Below are 23,426 nucleotides of genomic sequence, written 5' to 3'. Positions count from 1 at the left end.
GCCACTGCAATCTCCATGCCATAAATCCACTTTTGGTTCCACCATCCAATTCTTCTTACCATAGAGAAATGTTTAATATTTCTAAATATTCTGGAATTTGTTAGCTATCCATCAATCTGTAATGTTATGAGCTTCATGGTCTTATTTCCAAGTAGGATATACAGGTGAAACTCGAAAAATTAGAATATTGTGCAAAAATTCATTTATTTCAGTAATGCAACTTAAAAGGTGAAACTAATATATGAGATAAGACTCCTTACATGCAAAGCAAGATAGTTCAAGCTGTGATTTGTCATAATTGTGATTATTATGGCGTACAGCTCATGAAAACCCCAAATCCACCATCGCAGAAAATTAGAATATTACATGCAATCAATAAAACAAGGATTGTACATAGAACAATATCGGACCTCTGAAAAGTATAAGCATGCATATGTACTCATTACTTGGTTTGGGCCCCTTTTGCAGCAATTACTGCCTCGGTGCGGTGTGGCATGGAAGCTATCAGCCTGTGGCACTGCTGGGGTATTATGGAAGACCAGGATGCTTCAATAGTGGCCTTCAGCTCTTCTGCATTGTTCAGTCTCATGTCTCTCATCTTTCTCTTGGCAATGCCCCATAGATTCTCTATGGGGTTCAGGTCACACAAGTTTGCTGGCCAATCAAGCACAGTAATCCCACAGTCAGGTTTTGGTGCTTTTGGCAGTGTGGGCAGCTGGAAAATGAAATCAGCATCCCCATAAAGCTCGTCTGTGGAAGGAAGCATGAAGTGCTCCAAAATCTCCTGGTAGATGGCTGCGTTGACCCTGGTCTTAATGAAGCACAGTGGTCCAAAGTCCTGTTGCTCAGTGGTCCAAAGTTCTCTTTTCTGATGAGAGCAACTTTTGCCAAAAGCACCAAAAACTGGTTCAATGACTGTGGGATTACCGTGCTTGATTGGCCTCTCCATTCTTCCTCCATACTCTCGGCCCTTGGTTTCCAAATGAGATGCAAAAATTGCTCTCATCAGAAAAAAGGACAATTATGACAAATCACGGCTTGAACTATCTTGCTTTGCATGTAATGAGGCCACCTGAATCTCCTGCAAATCTCCTCGAACAGATCTGGTTCCAGCTGCCACTCCATCTGGTCCACCGTGGCCCTGCTGAGCCAGTCCGCCTGGTGGTTGGCGTCTCCGGATATGCGCTCTGCCTTGATGGACAACAGGTGCCTCTCCACCCAATGGCCCAGGCACTGAGATTCCATCCAGAGGGCTCTGGAGTGAGTCCCCCCTTGCCTGTTTACATGCGCCTTTGTGGCCACATTGTCCATCAGGAGTTGGACGTGTCTTTGTTCTACGATGCCTGTAAACATCAAAGGGCCAGATGAGCTGCACGCAGCTCCAGCCAATTTATGTTATGTGTAAGGTCCCGAGGGGACCACCAACCTTGGGCCAGCTGTGTCCCCAACAATGCCCCCCAGCCATAAAGACTCGCATCTGTGGTCAGGGTAAGTCTCTCTGGCTCCCTGAACATACACCCTCTGACTAGTGCTGGGAAAACCCACCACCTCAGGGAGAGCCTCATGTGGGGGGGGGGGGACGACTTGAACCTGGAAGGACGAGGAGCTGCGCTTGCTCCTTTGGTACGGGAGCAACAACCACTGAAGACTTCTAGCATGGAGCCTCGCCCAGGGAACAAGATCTATGCATGAAATCATCTTCCCCAACAACTGAGATAAAGTATCTATGGGCAACACCGTTCTCTCTGCACTTGGTTGACCAGTTTCACCAGGCTAGCCCTGCGCTCCTGGGACAGGAACACCATGCCGAAGGAGGAATCTATGATTGCTTCCAAATGCAAGTCGGGTCGATGGTCGCATGTGGCTCTTCTGGAAGTTTACTGAGAACCCATACCTCTGCAGGGTCTCTACTATTAGGTCTAGATCTTGACGGGACCTCTCCGGCAACTCTGCCTGGAGGAGGATATCGTCTAAATAACAGTGAAGCCTGATAGGAACCGTTCTGAGGTGGGCAGCCAGGACTGCCCGGACCTTCGTGAAAGTCCTGGGTGCCAAGGCACGGCCGAAGGGAAGAGCCCTATACTGGTAATGGTCACCAGCATAGGAAAACCTAAGGAACTTCCTGTGCTCAGGGAGGATAGATACATGAAGGTAAGCTTCAATCAAATCAATGGACGCAAAGTAGTCACCTTCCCTGATACCTTCCAGGATGGACTGAAGGGATGCCATCTTGAATCGTTTGTAAACTAAGTAGCGGTTCAACAGGTCAAGGATCGCCCTTCAACCCCTAAGGGACTTTGGAACTACAAAGAGGTTGGAATAAAACCCCCTGCCCCGGTCCTCCTGAGGAACCACCTCCACCGCCTGGATCTCCACCAGGTGGTCAATCACCTGGCGCATGATCTGTCTCTTAAGTGCGCACTTGGAGGACATAAACATACAAAAGGAATTTGGAAGGATGGATAGGAATTCCAGTCGCAGGCCAAACTTCACCGTGTTAAGGACCCAGAGATCCGAAGTTATACTCTCCCATCGGTCGGCAAACAACGCCAACTGACCACCAATGGGAGCCATCAAAACCCGCTCATTTATTCCGGCGGAAGGGATGTCCCCCCCCCCAACGGGCCGCCTATCCTGGGGTTGGAAGCGTGACCTGTCCCTGCCCCGTCCTGACATGGCTGAAAATTCCTAGGCTGATAATGATAGTTTGTGTCAGTACCTCTATAGGGTGCCCTACATGTATACGGTGTGTACTTGTGTTCCTGCTTCTTAGTTGTGGCAGGGAAAACCTTACATTTGTTCTTATCCTCAATGAGGATTGGGTCCAGAACCTCGCCAAGCAGCTTTTTTCCCATATATGGGCCTGCCACCAGCTTCCACTTCGCTTTGGCCTCCACCTGCCAGTTTCGGAGCCACACCATCCGCCTAGCTGAAACAGAGGAAGAAAGAGCCCTGGAGGCAAACTTAGCGGCATTCAAGGTCGCATCTGCCGAAAACTGAGTCGCAGCCATGACCTTGCTGATCTCTTGAAGTAGCCTCATATCGTGCGCCGGGACACGCTCCTGCATTTGTTCAAGCCACATCAGGGTGGCGCGATTGAAAAGGGACACAGAAGCGGCCTTGATCGCCCATGTTGCTGCCAGGAAGGTCTTACACAACACCAGTTCAGTCCTCTTATCTTCTGTCTTCAGATTGTCAGCCACATCACTCACCACCATAGGAGTTGGGGATGCCAGGGCGGCCACAGGAGCGTCTACCTCCGGAACCTGTAATGCCTGTGAGAAATCAGGTTCCATATTATAGAATCGCCTGTCATTCTCACCCGGGGTGGGGAAGGTACTTGGCTTGGCCCACTGCTTCTGAATGACATCCAGAAACAGTTTCAGTGCAGGGATCTCCTCTTTCCGTGCCACGGGTTCCACAAAGAAACGCTTTTTCTTTGGTGCAGCCTTGGAAGTTGAGGCCCCGGATGCGGCCTCCTTCTCCTTGTCATCCTCCGTTTCATTGGTTGCAGTGCTCCTGGCTTTAAATAGCAAGGAACAGAACAAATTAGGAGGAAGCAAACCGGCAAAGGCAGGAGTATCCGGTGCCAAAACTTCATCATCAGCTCTGTGTCCGTCTGGTCAGAGGGGTGACCCTGGAGGGCTACCCCATGTGCAATGGCTCGATGAATACGAGATTGAATGTTACCAGGCAAGTCCTCAAATTCATCAATGTCATGACTAGGCCCAGGCCTGGGTGCCAGCTGGTGTCTGTGCCCTGGGTCAGGAGCAGGTATAATGCGTGTAGGCAGATGGTACTCGCCTTCCTCGTCCTCCACCTCCGAGAGTGGGGGTGAGATGGAACTGGCCCTTGGGGATCCAGAGATCCTTGAAGGGGAAGGGGATGGAGAAAGTGGAGCCACTCTTAGGCGGGGGGGAGTGGAACTCACTGAAGACAAAGGGGCCTTATCTCTGCCTCCCTGCCTGGGCTTCTCCCCATCCCCTGCACCCCCGGGCCTGGAGGGAGCTTGCTTCACCAGTGGAGGAGGATCCTGGGGGGAACCCCTTCTCTTCTTGGAGCTATTTGAAGGAGCTACAGAAGTCATTGCGGGACTCAGACATGGTCTTGTAGCAACTCTTCGCCCAAGGCCTCACACTGACCAGTTCAGTAACCCTAACAAAATGGCCACTGCCACGAGGACCTTCCCAAGATGGCTGCCCCCAGGCGCCCATACTCATGAGGAAGAAGCTTCTGGGAAAACAAATGGTGCCGGTGAGCCAACGGCCCCGAGAGCATCCAGTTGGCCATGCAGCCCTCCGCAAGTCTTAGCCAGCGCCGATCGCGCCCTCCTGTCGTTCCGGACTGTTTGCAGTACGCGGAAATGCCGACATGCCGCACACGCTCCTCGCACCAGCAGCCTCGATGTCCGCCTGCTGCAGCCCGAGAGCCAGCGGCAATGCAGGGCAACCTCCCTGGCCTGCTCACGAGCCAGTAACCAGAATCAAGCTGAACGGAGCCGCAATGGACTCCGATGGCCGGCACAGCCTGTTGCTTGCCTGCAAGGAGCCTGGGAACCTCCAGCAGGATCTAGTCCATGCAATTCGCTACCCTCACACAAGCAGGTTTGAAAGAACTTGTGAGCCAAGTTCAAACACCTCCCATCCAATAGTGACATTAAGATAATCGAAAGAAATAAAGAAAAATTTTCTGTAAATCAAACTATTCTAAGGAAGAAACTAATTTTCACTCACAGCAAAAAAAATTACATCTCTTTTCGGGCAAGACTGAGTCGGAATTGGATATCAGCAGGGGAAGCCGGAGGCGTGGCTTAAATTCTGACTCAGTCTCTTGGGCAAGTAAGGATTGAACAACCCATTCCTGGACCCTCCTGCGCCATCAGCTGGAGAAGTGTTGTGTTTAGTATGCCAGGAAGTAATTTTACTTGCACTTTTCCTATAAAACACTTTAGGGAATGAATTGAACACGTGTGCACTTTGTTGGCACAATTTTTTTTTACAAGAATTACCTCTTACTGAAGGTAAGAGTCATTTTTTAATATTGGTGCTATCGGATGGTGCCAATGAGAAAAACTTCTTGGCAGACACACTTGGCTAATAGAAGCTGTATCAGAAATTTGAGCAACTCTGGTGAACAGAATTGCAATGTCCTATCTTGAATCATGTCCTCTAAGGAGATGCATTTGCAGTGTGCAGAGCATGAGACTGGGCTCCCAGATTAAGTCTTAATCATGAACAGAGAAAATAGCCCTACCTTAAAAACAAACATTTTAGATTCCAAAATATACCCAAGATGGGCTTATCTGCAAATACAGACAGTACTAATTTTCCCCCAACAAAGGCTGCTGCCTGTCAGGGGAACGTCATATGCAAAACAAGACCACTTGGAAATCTTGTCATCGAGGTGCCACCTTCTTTCCTTGAGGGTGTCACCTTGAAGAGTGGAAGAAATAGTTTCCACTGTTAATGTGATAAAGTGAGCCCTTTAAATTTACAAGTAAGTATTGAATTACAATGAAGGAATATATAAACTTTATATAACAATTATCATAGCTGCAGTGGTCCATACAAAATCCAAAATTATTAAGACAAACTAAAGTGCACAAAAGTGTACAAATTCTGAATTATCCTAAATTCTTCAGCAGGGAGATATTTTAAAAAATGGGGGCTTGGGAAAAAGAAAAGTCTTAAAATTTGGTGACATTGTTCATCCACAAAGTGAGTGGTTTAAAATCAATTTTAAGACAGAGATTGTAGGGTAATACCTTAATAATGATACAATTGTGCTACTGTAGATCCACCTACCATTCTGGGACAAAGAAAATTATCTTAAATATCTGCTGCAATACAATTAGAATGGGCGTTGGTACTTACCTGATACGCTCATTCTCACTGTAGGTGAGACTTTTGTGTGTGCATTGTGTTTGTATATAAGTGTAAATATGTCTGTGTCTTTCTGCGTCTATGTTGGAATATGGTAAATTAGTTGGGTGTGAATTTTGGAGTTATGAAGAATTCTGCAAGTTTTTATCAGTTTAATTTTTTAAAATAAAATGTTTTTTTGAGATTCAAGCACTTGCATTTTCACTTCTTCTATTTTTTAATCCCAATTTCAAAAGGCTCCCACTGGTCCCCATTCATATCACTAGGATCGTTCTCTCCATACTAAAGAATCCTAAAACATTCATGAATTCTTACAATTGGTTTCATTTTTGTATATTGAATATTTTCTATATTAAACTTGTTTTAAGAATTTTATTATCTCTGTAGTTATTTAAATACAATGCACATTATTAGTTTATGAAGATACTAGATTCATATTTAAATTTCAATAAAAGTCAAATTATACTGATATTTTAAAAACTCCTGTACAACACCTCTTGTTAGTTAAGCTTTGTACAAGAAATTAAGAATTCAACATCTTCAATCTTACAGAACAAAAGGTACTTTATAAGAGAGCTGTCTTAATGTAATTTAAAATGCAAATGTTTTGGTTGAATAGAGTCTGCAAATGAATCCAGATTTCTTCGAGTTGGGCTGACAGCCTGGATACTTCTGCCAACAAAGTAGGCTCGGAACAAATGATTTTAAAATGTAACTAAAAAGAAAAAAAGAAAACATATGTTCATTTAAATGGCATTGACAGGATAAAAGTAAGAAAACTGATCCAATTGTTTGGGAAAACAATCACATCACTATGCCTGTATTAGCTAATAAATTCAACAGCTGTCCTAAAGAGGATGCAGATTTCTAAATCATATTAAAAACTAAGCATGCCCCATATCATGGAACATTAATGTACATAACAAGGCATCTGGGAAGTAGCAGTACTGCAAAAAATGCTAAATGCTATTTAAAATTGCTCAATCCTTGTTTATAACAATGAAAATTGTAACATAAAAGGGTTCTGTACTAAACACAATAGCTGGATTCCTTTGAGTTACAGTGAATAGCAATGAGATCCTGTTGCTTGCCCTAAAAGATCTCTCAGCAGTATCTATAGAATATTTACCCCCCCCCCTTTTTTTTTTTACTGTTTACAAGTTTGTGTATTAGAGGCACAATTCTGCAATAGTTCCATTCCTTCCTAAGTGGGTGGTTCCATTTAGATTTTTGGGGGGAAGACGAGGTCAAGCCATTGGGCATTTCATTATATGATGCTGATGACTTGACTTGCTCCTTCACAGAATTTAATATGAACATTTGAGAAAGGATTTTTGTTGATGTGAAACAAGGTGTTATCAATATGGTAAACATATCCAGTTATGCACCTCTAACCCATAAGTTTTGGTCTTGTTTTTGAGTTGTGAGGCACTGGGTGAAGCCGAAAAAGACTCTGACAAAATCACAGCGAGAAAGAGTTGCCATCAATACGTTAGCCTTAAGATATCATGGATATACTATTTGTTGTTCTTGATGGGGTTGTACATCTAAGGAAGGAGTAGGCGTGCAATCTGGGTTGGGGGCGTTCTCTTGGATTTGTGGCTTCTACTAAAGCAATAAAGTAAAGGTTTCCCTGCATATGCGTGCTAGTTGTTTCTTGCTCTAGGGGGCGGTGCTCATCTCCGTTTCAAAGCCAAAGAGCCACTCTATCTGAAGACATCTCCGTGGTCATGTGGCCTGCATGATTCAATGCCAAAGTGTACAGAGCGCTGTTACCTTCCCACCAAAGTGGTTCCTATTTTTCTACTTTCGAACTGCTAGGTTGGCAGAAGCTGGGACAAGTAACAGCTCAGTCCATTACACTGCACTGGGGATTCAAACTGCTGAACTGCCGATCTTCTGATCGACAAGTTCAATGTCTTAGCCACTGAGCTACCGCGTTCCTTTTACTAAAGCAATAGACGAAGGCTATTTCCAGAAGAATCTTCAAACAACTTCAGCTTGCACTATAATTGTGACCTTTCTGGGTTCAGGAAGTACTGAATAAAGTGTGTCATGCTTTTATCACCTTTTGGTTAGACTACTTCAATTCATTCTACTCAGGGCTGCCTTTGAAGACAACTTGGAAATTACAGTAGCATTGATTGCCATTAGCCTTTTGGAACTAAAGAAGGCTGATCATTGTTCAAAGTTCATGACTTTTTCATTTATTTTTGATTGTTTACTTGAGGTGAAATCTATGAAACACGTGGGAGAGACAACTACACTCCCCTCCTGAGAAATCATTGGAAGATGCAAAAAGATTTTAAAAAGTAGCAACTCTCTCAAATCAGGATGGCCCAATCCTGCTAACATTTAAGACACAAGCCATCCATCAAGCTGATGCATTGATTTTGTTTTTATATAACTGTAAACTGCCTAGTCTTGTGAATAAGCAATGTATAAATAAATTTATAACAAATAAAAAATATATGTGGAAAACACTATGGGGTGAAAAAGGCCAGATCTTTTAAGTTTTCAGTTTGCTTAATAACTTTAATTTAATTTTTATTTGCATTTTTAATTATTAGTTATCCTGAATGATCTCTAATAAGAAAATGCTATGTAAGTACTGTGCATATATAAATAAAATCATTAATTTTTTCTTCCTTTTCAAACAAACACTTTCCCAGTAAAGTGAAAGCTGTATATTCAAAGATGTATTTACCTTTAGAAACAGGGCAAGGTATGCCTGAGCTAGTTCAAAGTCACACTTTGTGTTCAGCATTGCTTCAATCATTCTTAGGAAACTCTGCATCACCTCAATAGAGCCACCACCATCTGGTGACAAGCCTCTCAGTTCTGTTTCAATATTAGACGGTCCCATGTCCTTCAGAATGCTCAGTGGAGGCTTATCTGTAAAGACATTAAAAAAGGTGAGAAGGGTAGAAAATATTCTAGATATTTTAAACATCACAGAGACCCTGTCTTATTTAATTTTAATCTGTGGTTTTGCTTCTCTCCAGAATACTTACTTAATCTGGATTAGTTTTCATATTGTTTTTGCAAGAAAAAATTAACAATCCCATTTCCAAGAGGCAACCCATTCAAAAACTGCGAGGTTTTTGGGGTGGAGGGGAACAGAATATAATACAGAGAACACACCCGCATACACAAAATTAACAATGAAAAAATCATATCCCTCGATACTATTTGATAATCTGTCAATAAGAAAACATAACACCTAGGGACCTCTAGGGTTGAGTACCATCTCTTGTCACACGCACATATTGTGTTTAAGATAATTATCTGAAATGTGTGATCTGTTCAGATTTCTCACATTCCTATCTAAAATTTTCTCTCTCCAGCATTTTCAGTCCCATCCCTTCTTGTATTTTGCAAGCTGGTGTATTTTTGGCCCCCAACATATATGGGAAAGCCAGGATATGTGGGCGTTTATGATAAGCCTGTTGATACTCTAAGCAACGTATTTATTGTTGTTGAAATGAATTCTGTTTTGATATTAATGTCTGTCTGGGAAATGAATTTCAGTCTCACAACAAATGTTGATAGAAAGATGGGTAGATAGGTGGATAAAGGACAGGTAGATATGAAATCGCAAAGGAATATGGCCATATAAGTACCAATTATTGATATACATTTACACAATAAGACATTACATTGATACATAACAAATGCTCATAATTATGTAAGCATCATCAGAATAGTAGAATAAAAAGGACTCAATATGATGCAATATAATAATGATTATAATAACTAGTTAGTTAAAATAGATTAATTAAATGTCACTTGAACATATATAATCTCTGTCTGTTTTTGCATCAATTTAGAATTTTTTATTGGCCAAGTGTGATTGGGCACCCAGGGAATTTGTCGGCAATATATAAGCTCTCAGAATTAGAACTACCATCAAGTACGCTGTCATTTCATATGAAAACTTACAGTTGCTACTTTTTAATGCTTCTTCAAGCTGCAAGTAGAACTCAGATTTTTGAGCCAATATTCCAAGATTTACCACTTTTGACTGGAATTAAAAAAACACGTCACTTATAAGTACATTCAAGGGTAAACATATTTTGATGGAATGTTTACAAACACATGCTAGGAATCACAACAAACCAGTTCTTTCAGATGAATAATTTTTCCTGCTTCTGCTCGTGTCGCCCTCCCATATTCAGAACAGATTTTGAGTTATGTATGAGGAAGGGCAAGAAACCACAACAATGGACTTGATAACAGAAGAGCTCAGCTTTTGGGGCACTACAATGACATCAATGGATTATGCTAAAGTTACCATGAAACTGGCCCGTTTTACTGTTGTAATTCATTAGCGTAATATTAGTGGCTGGGTTCTATCTCAGTATCACTATTCTTAAGAAAATATATATAGTTTATAGGGAAAGGGAAAAGCAAGGAAATTTTACAACTGACAAAGGACTCAAAGGGAGCATAAAACATCTGATTCAAATATTTAATATCCTAAAATTATGCCGTTAACGGTATAAAGGTAAAGGTTCCTCTTGCACATATGTGCTAGTTGTTCCCGACTCTAGGGGGTGGTGCTCATCTCCATTTCAAAGCTGAAGAGCCAGTGCTGTCCGAAGACGTCTCTGTGGTCATGTGGCTGGCATGACTAAGCCCTGAAGGTGCACAGAACGCTGTTACCTTCCCACCAAAGGTGGTTCCTATTTTTCTACTTGCATTTTTTACGTGCTTTCAAACTGCTAGGTTGACAGAAGCTGGGACAAGTAACGAGAGTTCACTCTGTTACGCGGCACTAGGAATTCAAACTTCCAAACTGCAGACTTTTCTGATCGACAAGCTCAGCGTCTTAGCCACTGAGCCACCTCATATTAAAGGTACAAGAGACCAGAACTGAAAAAATAAAGGATGCACCAAGACATAGTGTAAGTAACCCCTGATATAGCACTTAAACATCACATAGCTAGTAGGAAGACATGAGCAAGCTTATGCCAGAAACAGTTCTGAGATCCTTAGGAACTCTTGAGAAAAAAAGGCAAGACATTTAAAAGGCAAATCAGTTTTTCTATAATCAATTCTCTTCTTACCTGCTGTCCATCACTTTCATGCTCAACAGAAGCAAATTGTGGTATAAGACCAGGAAGAGTGGGAATGAAGAACGGTGCAGATTTTGGTATTTTGGGCGGCTCTTTGGGCTTGTTCTTTTGCTGTTAATTGGAGTTATCACATCATCACTGTCACATTTATATGTACATCCAATATTCACAATATTAGTATTACTATTTACATAAACAAACAAAACTATTAGTTTCCTTGCCATTAAAAACACTGAAAACCCATCTAAAACATTACACACAGAATAATCACAAATCAAAAGGAGGTATCAGTATTTTGGAACTGTTACTATTATATTTTCAAAAATATTATGATTTAGTGAACTGCATGAGTACAAGATGGTATTTAATTCTGCTTCACTATGTCAGTTAAACATTTTTTTTAAATTCCACTGGCACATTATCTCATAATTGGTTGTGTGGTTGCGACAAAAAATATTCCTAGGGCAAATAATATTTTCCTAAAAGGTTTTCTATCTTTTCTGTTTTAATGTAATTTTTGGTCCAACCAATATATGATTACATTTGGGGGACATTACTACCTTGTAAGTGAAAATATTATAGGACAATTGTACTTTCTCATACACCCAGTATAGAATTTCTGTGAACTTAAACATTCTCCTAACCGATTATTCTGAAAAGAGACTGATAATAATAGAAACAACTCCTAGGACAATTGTGATGTTTACTTTCTCATACACCCAGTATAGAATTTCTGTGAACTTAAAACTTAAACATTCTCCTAACTGATTATTCTGAAAAGAGTTATAACTGTCTGACAATAATAGAAACAACCCCTAATAACTTTATATGCAAGTCATGAAATGGGTACCTTAATAATATCTAAACTGAGCAAGTTTTTCCATCTAGATTCTGGCAGCAAAGAAAGAGTAACAATTGTTTCTCCCAGCTGTTGTGGAGATTCATATTGTATCATTTCATCATTTGTTTCACCCTCTTCTATAACATCTTCAACTTTAAATTGTAAAAGAAAAGCATAGATACATTACAAAACACTAATCCAGACAATAGCTAAAAATGTATACTCTAATCACAACGAAAGCTTTCCCTGAAATTTATCACTTGCAGCTAAAATTAATTGGATGTGACTTATTTTGCCAGGTGTAGATCTACACAGACAATACACCTTGTTGTGCAATTCTATCCTATCACCACTATTTTCACAATGCTGGATGGGAAATTCTGGGAATTGACATCAATACCAATTAAAATTGTTGACATTGAGAATTACTGCCTTATATCAATGAATTTTAGATTATAAGATCCTTGGTTTTGCATAATGATAAATTATTAAATATTTAAAGTCAGTGCTTGGCTATCATCAATTTTGACCATCTTTTAATCTGGTAATTTTAATTAGTGTAATTACAGGATTTTACATGATTTGCTCCATTCTAGCTGAAAGGGAAAGATTAAAATAATAAAATAGCTCCTAATCTTTAAAATCCACTGCAATTCAAGCTAACAAACATTCTAAAACTTAACATTATTGACAATTTCCTAAATAAGATGCAGCACTGCTAGTAACACAAGTGACTCATGATTTTTCAGGGAATACACTGTTTTACTAAACAAAAACTTTTGTAGAGGCAGGTTTTTGCAGTTGTAAAAACCTTAGACTAACAAATTACCTAGATCCTGTTATACAAAATAGATAGAAATAACAATATATATGCCCCAAATTATATTCATGTGAAAAAAACCACCTGATTTTCAACAAGAAATTCTAAAGTATTATATGTTTTGTTAATGTGATTCTCTGAAATTATTATTTCAAGACCTTTCTCTATATGCATTACTACCTTCAGTTGAACAGGTACCAGGAAGTGCTATAACAGAAGGCTCATAATCTGATGGAAGAGGGCGCAGGGAAACAAGTGAAAACAGAGAACGATTAGACCTAAAAAGAAAATTTAAAAAGCAATAAATAATAATGATGTTAATAATAGTAGATTGCAAAAGGAAGCTTTTCTTGGAACAACTTACATCCCGTGACAATATCTTTAACACCATCAAGCAACATCTCCTTATCCCAGGTCCTTGGGAAGAACTTGATAGATAACTAAAAATGCCAAACCCAATGTAAACATCTGGCTTATATTATCCATAGAATAAATATTAAACAACACCTGCTTATCTCAAATACTTGGAAAGGACTCACTAGATTGACAAAAATTGCAAATTTAGTCTAAATTTCTAGCAGACCATGTGATCAACTACAATATTAAATTGGTATGCCAACCATCTTTCAAAAATTCTAGACCGGTACTAGATACACTAAAGAAGAAACAAATGTCTTTATTCCAGATATTTCTTAAAGATGAAAGACTTTACATTTCAGTTTCATTAGGAAAAAGGTCCCACCATACTTATCTGATTAGCAACCTTGCAAACCAGAAAGCACTTTTTAAAAGGGAGAAATCATCACATAATTGTAACTGTTCCATGGAACAGTCCAAAGAATATAAACAGATAAAATCATTTTTAAAACAGAATTACAAAGTAAAAAACTTACCACAAGTAAATTCCAAGGTCATCTACATGACAGGAAGCTAGGAAATCTCCAGTAGGAGACATAGTAATGCTTACTGCTGCTGAATCTAGTAGGAAACAATCAACCAGGCTGCAAAATAAATAAAAAAAATCCATTGCATAGATAATGCATGAAACTAGATCTGTTTGTTCTTTTTTCCACTTTCAGGCAAACACTATCTTTCTACTATTATCAATAGTAATGAAAAACACAGGCCCTGAACACACACACATGCAAATAAAATCAACCCATTCTGATAGAATGGGTAACCACTTTTGATTCCAGGTATCAAATCTGAACTGAAAGATGTCTGTCTGGAATAGATATGGATGGCCTACTGCAAAAAAAAAAAAAAAAAAAAAAGGGGGGGGGGGAATCTTATTTCTTGGGAACTGGGCCAATAGCCTAGAACTACATTAAGAAGTAAGAAGATCTGCTCCCTCCTCCTTAAATCACATCACCAATTTGGCTGAATGTTTACCTAAGTAAATTTGTGATGAATAAAATCCAACTATAAAGGATTCAAGGATGGCTTTGCCAATCAAAGGTTGTTCAAACATCTCCCCAACTTATCCCCATTTGTCTGCTGATAGCTAAATTTTAACAAAATAACAGATTTAGCAGGGGAATATTAGGTATTTCTGACCAAGACCTTTGAGAGTTTAGTAAAGAAGTGTTCTCTCGCCTTTTTTTCATGCTCAAAAAGATAATTACGAAAGTCCTCACATCTTGTTTAATATGACCTTTCAAAATGTATACTTTTCTTCATAAACCATTGCTTTCATTATTTTAGTTTCATATTAAAACCACTTTCTAAATATAAATGTCTTATCATTCCATTACCTATTTTATGCATGTTGAGAACTGTCTAGTTTAAAAATCCTCCTCCTCATCTCTCTTCTAAACTCAAAAGACTAAACAAGAATATATTTTGTAGCCTATGAGAAACCTGCAGCGTTAGTCTAACTGCAGCATTTTATTTTCTGTTAAACATTCTCTTCGTAATCAGAACTTGCGTCTTCTAAATGTGATTTGTCTTGCTCCTTATATTTTATTTTATTTTAATCATTTATGTTTTATTTCCGTATTGTGTAGTTGTCAGAAAAGATAATTTCTTTATGGTGATAATTTAATTTACCCCTGAAGATTATTTATTTATTTGCTTTGCACCAAGTGTCCTTGGTGAACCTGTATTGTACTCAGTCACCATTGTGCACCCAATTAAGAATTGAATGTTGTATCATTTTTAATGTCTGGATACTTAAACAGTCCTTTTGATAATGTATTTTTAAAAAGCAGTACTGACGTCAATTTTGATATGATACAAGTAGATATTGTATATGAAATGAGGTCTGTCAGAAACATTATCATGCATATCATGCATTCACTGCTTTAATAGTGTTGAATTGTTTGCTATCTTTTTCTGGATTTATACACTACATTGATAATGCATTTGATATACAGTGTAATGGACCTACAGCAGTTCCAAAAATGTAATAAAATATTTTAATATTTAAAATTCAATTTGCAAGAGATATTTCAGTACAGAATAGAGAGGAGGAATATGATCCCTGGAATACATGCAGATGTTATTGGCTATTGCACATACAGTCATGTGAAAAAGAAAGTATACCTTCTTTGAGTTCTATGATTTTATGTATCATAGTAAAAATCATCTGGTCCTTAGTAGTTCTTAAAAGTAGGTAAATACAACCTCAGATGAACAACAACGCATGACATATTACACCATGTCATCATTTACTTTACATAACCGTATGCTACATTAAATTCCCATATATGCTGAAGCATTTTTTGGATGTCACATCCATTAGCAGCTTTACTGGCCTTTATTTACAGTTTGTTTACATTGTGAAAATAAAACAATTTATTTTGCTACAACTTTCAAAACCAGAAACTTTTGTTATCTGAATTTAGATTTCAGACTTAAAATATATGGAGGTAGCATATAAACTTCGATAGCAAAGTTTACTTACCATCCAGATGGTAGATCCCAAGTTCTAATGGTACAGTCCATTGATGCAGTTATTAGCCAACGGCCATCAGGACTGAAAGTCTACAAAAAATTGTAATTAAACTTTTATTGGGTAACAGCAGCCTATTCATTGATAAAATTGATTTATTTTGGATCTAACTTATAATGTATATCTTATAATTGATCCAATTTGGAACCTGAAGAAATTGTAAAGCAACTTCATTATCAATATTACAAATAAAATGTCCTAATTTTTAAAATACTTTTAACGTTTGCTGCTCCATTGTTAGAAAGATATTTACAACTCATTAATCTAGAGCTCCGAGTGTTCTCTTCGTACTGAATCATGCTTGACTGAACTTAGAACATCTGTCTCTTTGAAATCTTTGCAGACAAAACATGAATGAACCTGTAATTCAAGTACAAAGTCAACTTTCTGGCTTGAATAAAGTGCTATTTTTTTCAGGCAAATCTTTAGATAAAGATTCTTTACTGTCTCTATAATCTTTCAATGGTGTTATCTGTGGCAAATTTCTTTTTCAATCTACTTTCTCAACCAGTAGAGGTAGACATTGACTTAGAACCACAATTGGCACTGGCTTCTTGGTGACTGAGCAAAGCAATAATTAAGGGAGACATCACATGATAGCTTCACTCAATAGGCATAAAACTAGCACTTTCAGTTGCAGTTATGAAGTGATCTCTTGGATTGTGAAGTGGATGGAGGTCTGCTGAAAGATTTCAGCTCTACACAGAGTTGAAATCCTTCGGCAGACAATTCTTTAACAGTGAAAGGGCTGCCTGCTGGACAGTTTCACATCCATGTGGAGCTGAATTTCTCCAGTAGGTACCTTTTTGCTCTCAAAACAGCTGTCTGCTGCAACAATTCAGTCCTGGCTGCCTGCTGGAGCAATTCAACCCTGAGTAACTCCTTCTCAGAGACAAGAGGGAGTCCTCTTAGAAGGCAGCAGCAGCTTGCTAGGTTTCCTTTTTTCCACGGTCTTTCTGGAGAAGTTGATACAGAAGATTGTAAATGGCGATCACATGGTCATAGGATGCTTGACAACTGGTTCTAAGTGTGAACAAATTGCTAACCACCTATATCACAATCATGACTGTGTGTGCCCACAATGACTGGAAGTGCTTTACATACTGTAAAGCATCCTTTCTGACATTGTCGTAATTTCAAACCATTATCAAATGAACGGTTGTAAATTGAGGATTACTTGTAATTGAAGGCAATGACTTCCTCAAGTTCCAATGTGAGGATCACTGGCTAAACCACCTGTTTACACTCTCCACTCTTCACTGTGTTGATTGTCCTGAATTTTTATAAGGTATATCAGATTGTGTAATGAGAAGAAAATAAGGCAAAAACCATACTGAAAAGCTCTGTGGTGCTAATCCTCTAGTCTCTAATGCTTTCACTGTAATTATACATATGACTTAGCCCACTATGTTAACGTGGCTGGAAAAAATGTGGACTTCTGCGGTTTTATATCTACAATGATGAGGGAAAATTGATGGGGAACTCTTTAGAACTATTGTAGTCCTACAATATCATAACCTATGACATATTTTGAGCTTTATCTAAGTCCCTTTAATAAAGAATTCTGGAAAACAGATAGCCCTACCACACCACACCCCTAAAAAACATTGTATTGAATCATTTTGTTTTAGCACATTGATCCAAAATTCACTATCACTGTTTGGAAAAGAATACAAACTATTTAGAATTAGAATTCGTGATAGTCTTTAATGTTAGTGATTAGTCTTTAAATTTGCTGTACTTGTTGACCAATTTTGGAAGAATGTTGGCCTATTCTTTATAGAACTGTTTCAATTCACTGACATTTTAGGTCCGAACTTGTGTGAACTGCTTATTTCAGATGTCACAATTTAGTCATTTCAAAATGATTTATTTTTCTGTTTCAACAATTCTGCTGTAGATTTACTTTTGTCTTTAGAATGGATATTGTCATGTTTTATTTAAGCTTCATCTCCTGGATAACCTAACATTTTTCAGCATGATCAGCTGATACAATTCAGAATCAGTTGTTTCTTCAATAACTGCAAGTCACCCATATTTTGAGACTGCAAACCATGATACTCTCACAATCTGGCTTTATGATTTTGATGAGGTTCTTTCACTAGAACACTTCATTTTCTCCAAAGATAAAGTTTCTCATTAAACGTCAACATTTTTTAGATTTGTCTCATCTGCTCATAGAACATCATTCCAATTGCCTGCTTGGTTCATCCAGATGCTTACTGGCAAATTCAAGGCAGAATGTAGTTTTCAGAGAAACCTGAAATTTTCCTCGGTGTCCTCCCACATACAGCATTTTTGTTTAATGATACCCTTATAGTGGATTAATAAACAGTTATTATCAGAAAGTGCAAGGGTGGCCTGCAGATCATTGGCTCCTACCCTAGGTATCCATGCAACCTCTTGGAGTGTAGAAAGTTGAGGGTAGCCTATCTTTGAAGCATAATGATCTCTTTTCTGAGGTCTGCTGAGATTTTTAAAATCATTTCTTGCCCTGTATTTAATGGTTTTAAATTTTTGCCAAATCATTTCTCCAATAGAAATTAAGAGCTTATTTCAATATAATGGAAAGTTGGATATTGTGTTAAATAAAAAACATCCAACATTTAAGTGTTTTTATCAGGGCAACCTGGTCTATCCAAATATGGGACGGAGCATACTGCTTCCGTTTTCCTGCCCAAACCAGAAACCTTTGGAGGCAGTCGATATAAATTTAATATTTGCAGGCAATATAAATTTAACATTCAGTAGATTTGCATATAAATATGTTATTTGACAAATATACCAAGCCATTCCTGTACCTATTACACTTACATGCTTCTATATATAAATACAGAGAACTTTCACAAGCATTATGTTTACTGTTAATTTAGAAATAGAAAAATCTAGATCACTTCAGGAAACACATCGTTTTCATACCATTTATAATTTACAGTTAAAGACTTACCATGTCATTTATCTGCCCTTGGTGCCCTGAATATTTTCTCACAATTTTTCTTGTTTCTATATCCAGAACTTTGATGCCAAAATCATCCATAGCTATTCCCAGAATGCCACTGTAAAAATTTAATAAATATAACCAAACGTTTAAAATGGTAAAAAAGCAAAGAAACAAACAAAAAACCCTTGCATGTTTACTCATTGCTGATGCTTCAACCATATTTCCATTTTTCTAAGAGAAAACTAGAGATGTTTATTTAGAAAATACATATGATGAAATGAACAGAATTATATTTTGGAATTTTTGCATAATGCAAATTGAAAGTTGGTTACTGGATGCAATAAGAGCGTAATGGAAATAAAACATGCATAAGAATAAATGGAATACATAGCGAGTGACTCAGAATCGAGAGGAAGTAAGATAGGGAAGTCTGAAATTATTATTTAATGTTTCAATAGATAAGATGTATTATTAATGTTCCAGAAGAAGGATTATTTAATGTACTTATGGTTTAATATATAAGGTGAGATTACAGTGTGTTGACTAGGAATATGAATATGCATGTAGTTTAGCAATCAGATGAGAAATGAAGAGAATGAATCTGAAAATTGATGTATAAAAGACTAAAACAGTCCATAATGTATAATGATGTGATCAATGGCAAGTTATACATCAATGGCAAAAGAACTGAGCAAGTACATTAGTTTGTATATCTTGGCAGAAAACTGATTTAAGGTGGAAGAAGTGCAAATCCAGATAGGAAGACCGCAAGAAGCATGTGGTCCGTTGCAACGAAAGACTGTTTATCAAAAGAAGTGAAAATAGCTATGGATAACATGCTTTTACTGCTTTGTCATATGGATGCAAATGCAGTTTATATTTTTGTTTTCTTCCATATTATGTCTGATTCTTGGAGACTGCCTGACAAGTCCCTACAGTTTTCTTGACCATTTTCAGAAATGGTTTGCCATTGTCTCCTTCCTAGCGTTGAGAGAAAGTGACTGGCACAAGGTCATCCAACTGGCTTTGTCCCTAAAGTGGGACTAGAACTCATGGTTTCTAGTTTGATGCCTCAAGCAATACACTAAATTGGTCCTCTATCTTGTTAGAAGTAGCATAAAGGTTATGTTGAACGTCTTGGGAGTGGAGTACTAAATAGATTTGTAGGCGAAATAGAGATAGAATAAAAAAACGAATGGCTAGCAATAACGCACCTATATGAATATATATCAAAATATATAAATATAAAAATCTATAAGGTGTATATAGAGTATAAATTAATAAGGTGGAGATTCTACTTGCAGTATCAATGAGGAATATGATTCCATCACCCATAAACCACTGCTTGGTTAAAAAGCAACATATACACTCACAAAATCATATATACATTCATGAAATATCAATTTAAAGTATCAATATTAAAATGAATAAGCTAATCATTAAAAATATATCTATGAGTTTTAATTTTGTTTGTAGCCTTTAGTGAATATACCACACCATCTTACCTATCTCTGTGAAGCAGCATTTTATTTGGAGACGTAGAGAGATCAATAGAATGAATAAATGTTGTGGTCTTGAATTTCCAGAATTTGATTAATCCTTCACTTCCTATTGTGATTGTAAATTGGTTGAGTCCATCCACTGCTACACCTCTTATGCTGCCTTCGTGAGCTTTGATTATACATACACACAGAAAAAATGAATAAATTGTTAGCTTTCTTTTATGAGCTTTCTTGAACAAATCCTTTAACTGTTATTTGTTTAAACTACTGCTTCTAAAGTGAACCAAATTTTTGAAATGGATCTGAAGCTAATACTAGAAATCTTCCAAGGACAAGAGATACCACAACAAAGCTAGTAAGGATCACATATTGGTAGTCATCGAGCATTTATTACCTAAGTAGCATTACCAACCTTAAACCCAGTTTTACGTACATTAGTCCTGAGCCTATAGTGACAGAAAGGCAAAGCACCTGAGGATAGGACAAGAAGCAATGGGTGTAAACTAATCGAGAGAAGCAGCTTAGAACTAAGGAGAAATTTCCTGACAGAACAATATCAGCGGAATTAACTTGCCTCCAGAAGTTGTGAATCCTCCAATACTGGAAGTTTTTAAGAAGTTGTTGGATAACCAGGTGTCTGAAGTGGTGTAGGGTTTCCTACCTAAGCAGGGGGTTGGACTAGAAGACCTCCAAGGTCCCTTCCAACTCTGTTTTTATATTATTATTATTTTTATGAAAATGAAGCAAAGGATATATTGACTACACGTTAGCTACTAAAACTTTGATTACAATGCTTTTTTCAAAAAAAAGGTCTAATTTTCACCTTTTTCTTCACCATAACGTCCTCTGTGAATTCCAGACTGCATATTGTATCTATCCACATGCCCTGTTGAAAGTCCAATTACTGCAAAATTTCCACAAGAAGTAATGTCTACTGCCTTTCAAGAGAAAGACAAAAAACAAGTTATTTATATAAAGAGGTATCTCTAGAATATAGCAAACAATTTACAAACAATATTTAAAATCTTAAATGCTTTATAGTTATTCATTCAAACTGATTTATTTTCAAATAATGTTTAGATATTCATACAAATGAGCTTTGGAAAATCAAGGTAACAATGCATGCTGTGTAATCTAAATACAAAGTAAGCTGAAGAGCTGTACTTGAAAAGATTTCAGCTTCATGTAATTTTAACAATTGCCTCCAATAATTTAAGGGAAAAAACTTACTGTTGCATAGATACCAAGAGATTTATTTTTGCTGACGTCTTTTGGTTTCAGTTTATGGATTCCCATTGAAGATTTCTGATAATTCCAAGTAGTACAAGTTACATAACCTTGATGGCAAGCAATGATACCATCCCAGTCATTTTGACGGGCCACCTCTGCAATGCAATCAATACTCATTATATATACAACTCTTTAACTGATACGATTTTTAAAACACAGGGTAATTGTAACATTTTTTTTCTAAATTACAACATAATAAAAATGCTAAATCAATTGGACTATGTCACTTTTCAAATGATGCACTTGAAATTGTTATAGTACATTTACATATAGCATGTTTTATATTTTCAAGCACACACTTGTAACAGTAAAGCAAGAGGAACAAATACATTAGCCTAGAATAAACACAGTGTCAGCCCTCAGGCTGCCATCCAGGGGGACCCTGACCATCACCATGCCCACCATGCAACGCTGCCACGTTGCTGTTGCCTCTGATGTCGATTGAGCCTGTAGCTGCATGTGGCTCTTCTACCCGGGTGCAACTGCCTACTCTGATATAACTCTTCTACTCGGATGCGGCTAACCGGGAAAGAGGCTATGATGACACTGAGTGGGGGTGTGGCTGGAGGTGTGGGTCATGGTGAATGGTGATGGTGGGTGGGTGTCATCTGGGTGTAGTTCTGGGTGGAGCTGGGTGGGATAATGGTATATATATGGGTGGTGTTAACTTGGTTAGAACTGACTTGGATTTGATTACCTTTGTATCATTGTCATTTAGTGCTGGTTATCACATAGTTTGTTAGATAGAGGTAAAAGTTTTTCACCAAACAACCTGAATCTCTGTTTATATGCAACGTGAACGCCGGAACGTGACACACAGTGCTGTCTGATCCAGCAGCCCATGCAGCATTCTCACCAACTACTTGCATGTTAAAGTTTAGATACCATTGGTCAAAGTTTATGTTTTAATGAATCCATAAGTGAATTAGACAAGAGCTGAGAAGAATCTCAGTTCTTTCTTTTGGAATCTTCCTCTCTTCCTTGTAGCTCAGAAATACTTGAAATTCTACTTGCATGTAATGCCTATTTGAGAACTACACATGGATTTTCAGTAATACAGTCTGGGGCATGTTAAGACCATTCCAAAGCATTTATCCTTATAGCGGAAATAATATTTACTATATAAGGTCTTACACATCGGACAACGAAATGTCTTAAACAGCTGAAGTAAGCCAGTTAAGTGTTTTCTTACTGTTTTCCTATTTAGAGGTCGACATCATTGAAAAACAGCAGCTTTCCTTCAGGTTGACATTATTCCTTGAGGGAATCTCAAACATATGCTTTGGTCAAGATTAATACCTATAGCAATGGCACTTATATGCTGTCCCATAGTGCTTTTCAACACTCCCTGGGCAGTTTACAGGGTCAGCATATTGCTCCCAACAATCTGGATCCTCATTTTACTGATCTTGAAAGGATAGAAGGCCCAGTCAACTTTGAGCCGTATCAGGTAGTGGCCAGAGTAAGAGTTAGCCTGCAATACTGCATTCTAACCACTACACCGCCTGATTAAGGTCTGATATATCTTTGTTATGGCTTATGACTGACTCTTTCCAACTTCAAAATGCTATGAATGAAAACTCTGGATAAAGAAAAAAACATCTAAGGGATGAGCATAGGATTTGGGGGATGGAAATCACATATTGCATTATATTTCAAAATGATCTGGATAACTTGATGAACTGCAAATTGAACCAACAGTGATAGGCAATTGCAAAAAAAACCAAAAACAAAACCTAAATGCATCAACAGAAATACAGTGCTAAATCAGGAGAAACTGCAGTTCTCTATTCTGGATGCTCAGACCACATTTAGAATACTGTGTCCAGTGCTGGGCACTGCATTTGACATCTGACAAACGATAGCCTATCCAAACCAGGATGATAAAAACAAAACTTGTAGATTGATTTGAAGTGTTGCGTATGTTTAGCCAAAGGAAAAGACTGTAAGGCAGTGGTTCACCCGCCCTGTTTCGGGTGACCCGCTCCCTTTTATCGCAGGGGACGCGGGAGACACCCTTACAGGGAAGAGCAGAGGAGTTTGGGGAATATCTCCAGGACAAAATTGATCAGATCCGGAGCGGATGGACCTCCGTCAGTGGACCAGACGAGCCGTCAAC

General features: G+C 38.3%; 1 protein-coding gene across 1 annotated transcript in view; it reads right to left on the bottom strand.

Moving 5' to 3' along the window:
* Positions 1 to 6,234: 6,234 nt before the first annotated feature.
* WDR36 (WD repeat domain 36) overlaps positions 6,235 to 23,426 on the bottom strand; it is a 38,168-nt gene continuing 20,976 nt past the window's right edge. Inside the window, exons 12-23 of the mRNA XM_081942726.1 lie at positions 21,248 to 21,402; positions 20,841 to 20,955; positions 20,021 to 20,186; positions 18,522 to 18,630; positions 15,527 to 15,606; positions 13,515 to 13,622; positions 12,802 to 12,899; positions 11,811 to 11,953; positions 10,952 to 11,071; positions 9,825 to 9,906; positions 8,590 to 8,777; positions 6,235 to 6,597 (exon numbers count right to left, since the gene is read on the bottom strand). Coding sequence (XP_081798852.1) covers positions 6,448 to 6,597; positions 8,590 to 8,777; positions 9,825 to 9,906; positions 10,952 to 11,071; positions 11,811 to 11,953; positions 12,802 to 12,899; positions 13,515 to 13,622; positions 15,527 to 15,606; positions 18,522 to 18,630; positions 20,021 to 20,186; positions 20,841 to 20,955; positions 21,248 to 21,402 — 1,514 coding nt within the window. The 3' untranslated portion in view covers positions 6,235 to 6,447. The remainder of the gene's footprint in view (positions 6,598 to 8,589; positions 8,778 to 9,824; positions 9,907 to 10,951; positions 11,072 to 11,810; positions 11,954 to 12,801; positions 12,900 to 13,514; positions 13,623 to 15,526; positions 15,607 to 18,521; positions 18,631 to 20,020; positions 20,187 to 20,840; positions 20,956 to 21,247; positions 21,403 to 23,426) is intronic.

This window comes from Natrix helvetica (genome assembly GCF_964273705.1).
Source record: "Natrix helvetica genome assembly, chromosome: 2".
NCBI lineage: Eukaryota > Metazoa > Chordata > Lepidosauria > Squamata > Natricidae > Natrix > Natrix helvetica.
The sequence above is the reverse complement of the archived record's forward strand: the minus strand, read 5'-3'. Positions and strand labels throughout refer to the sequence as shown.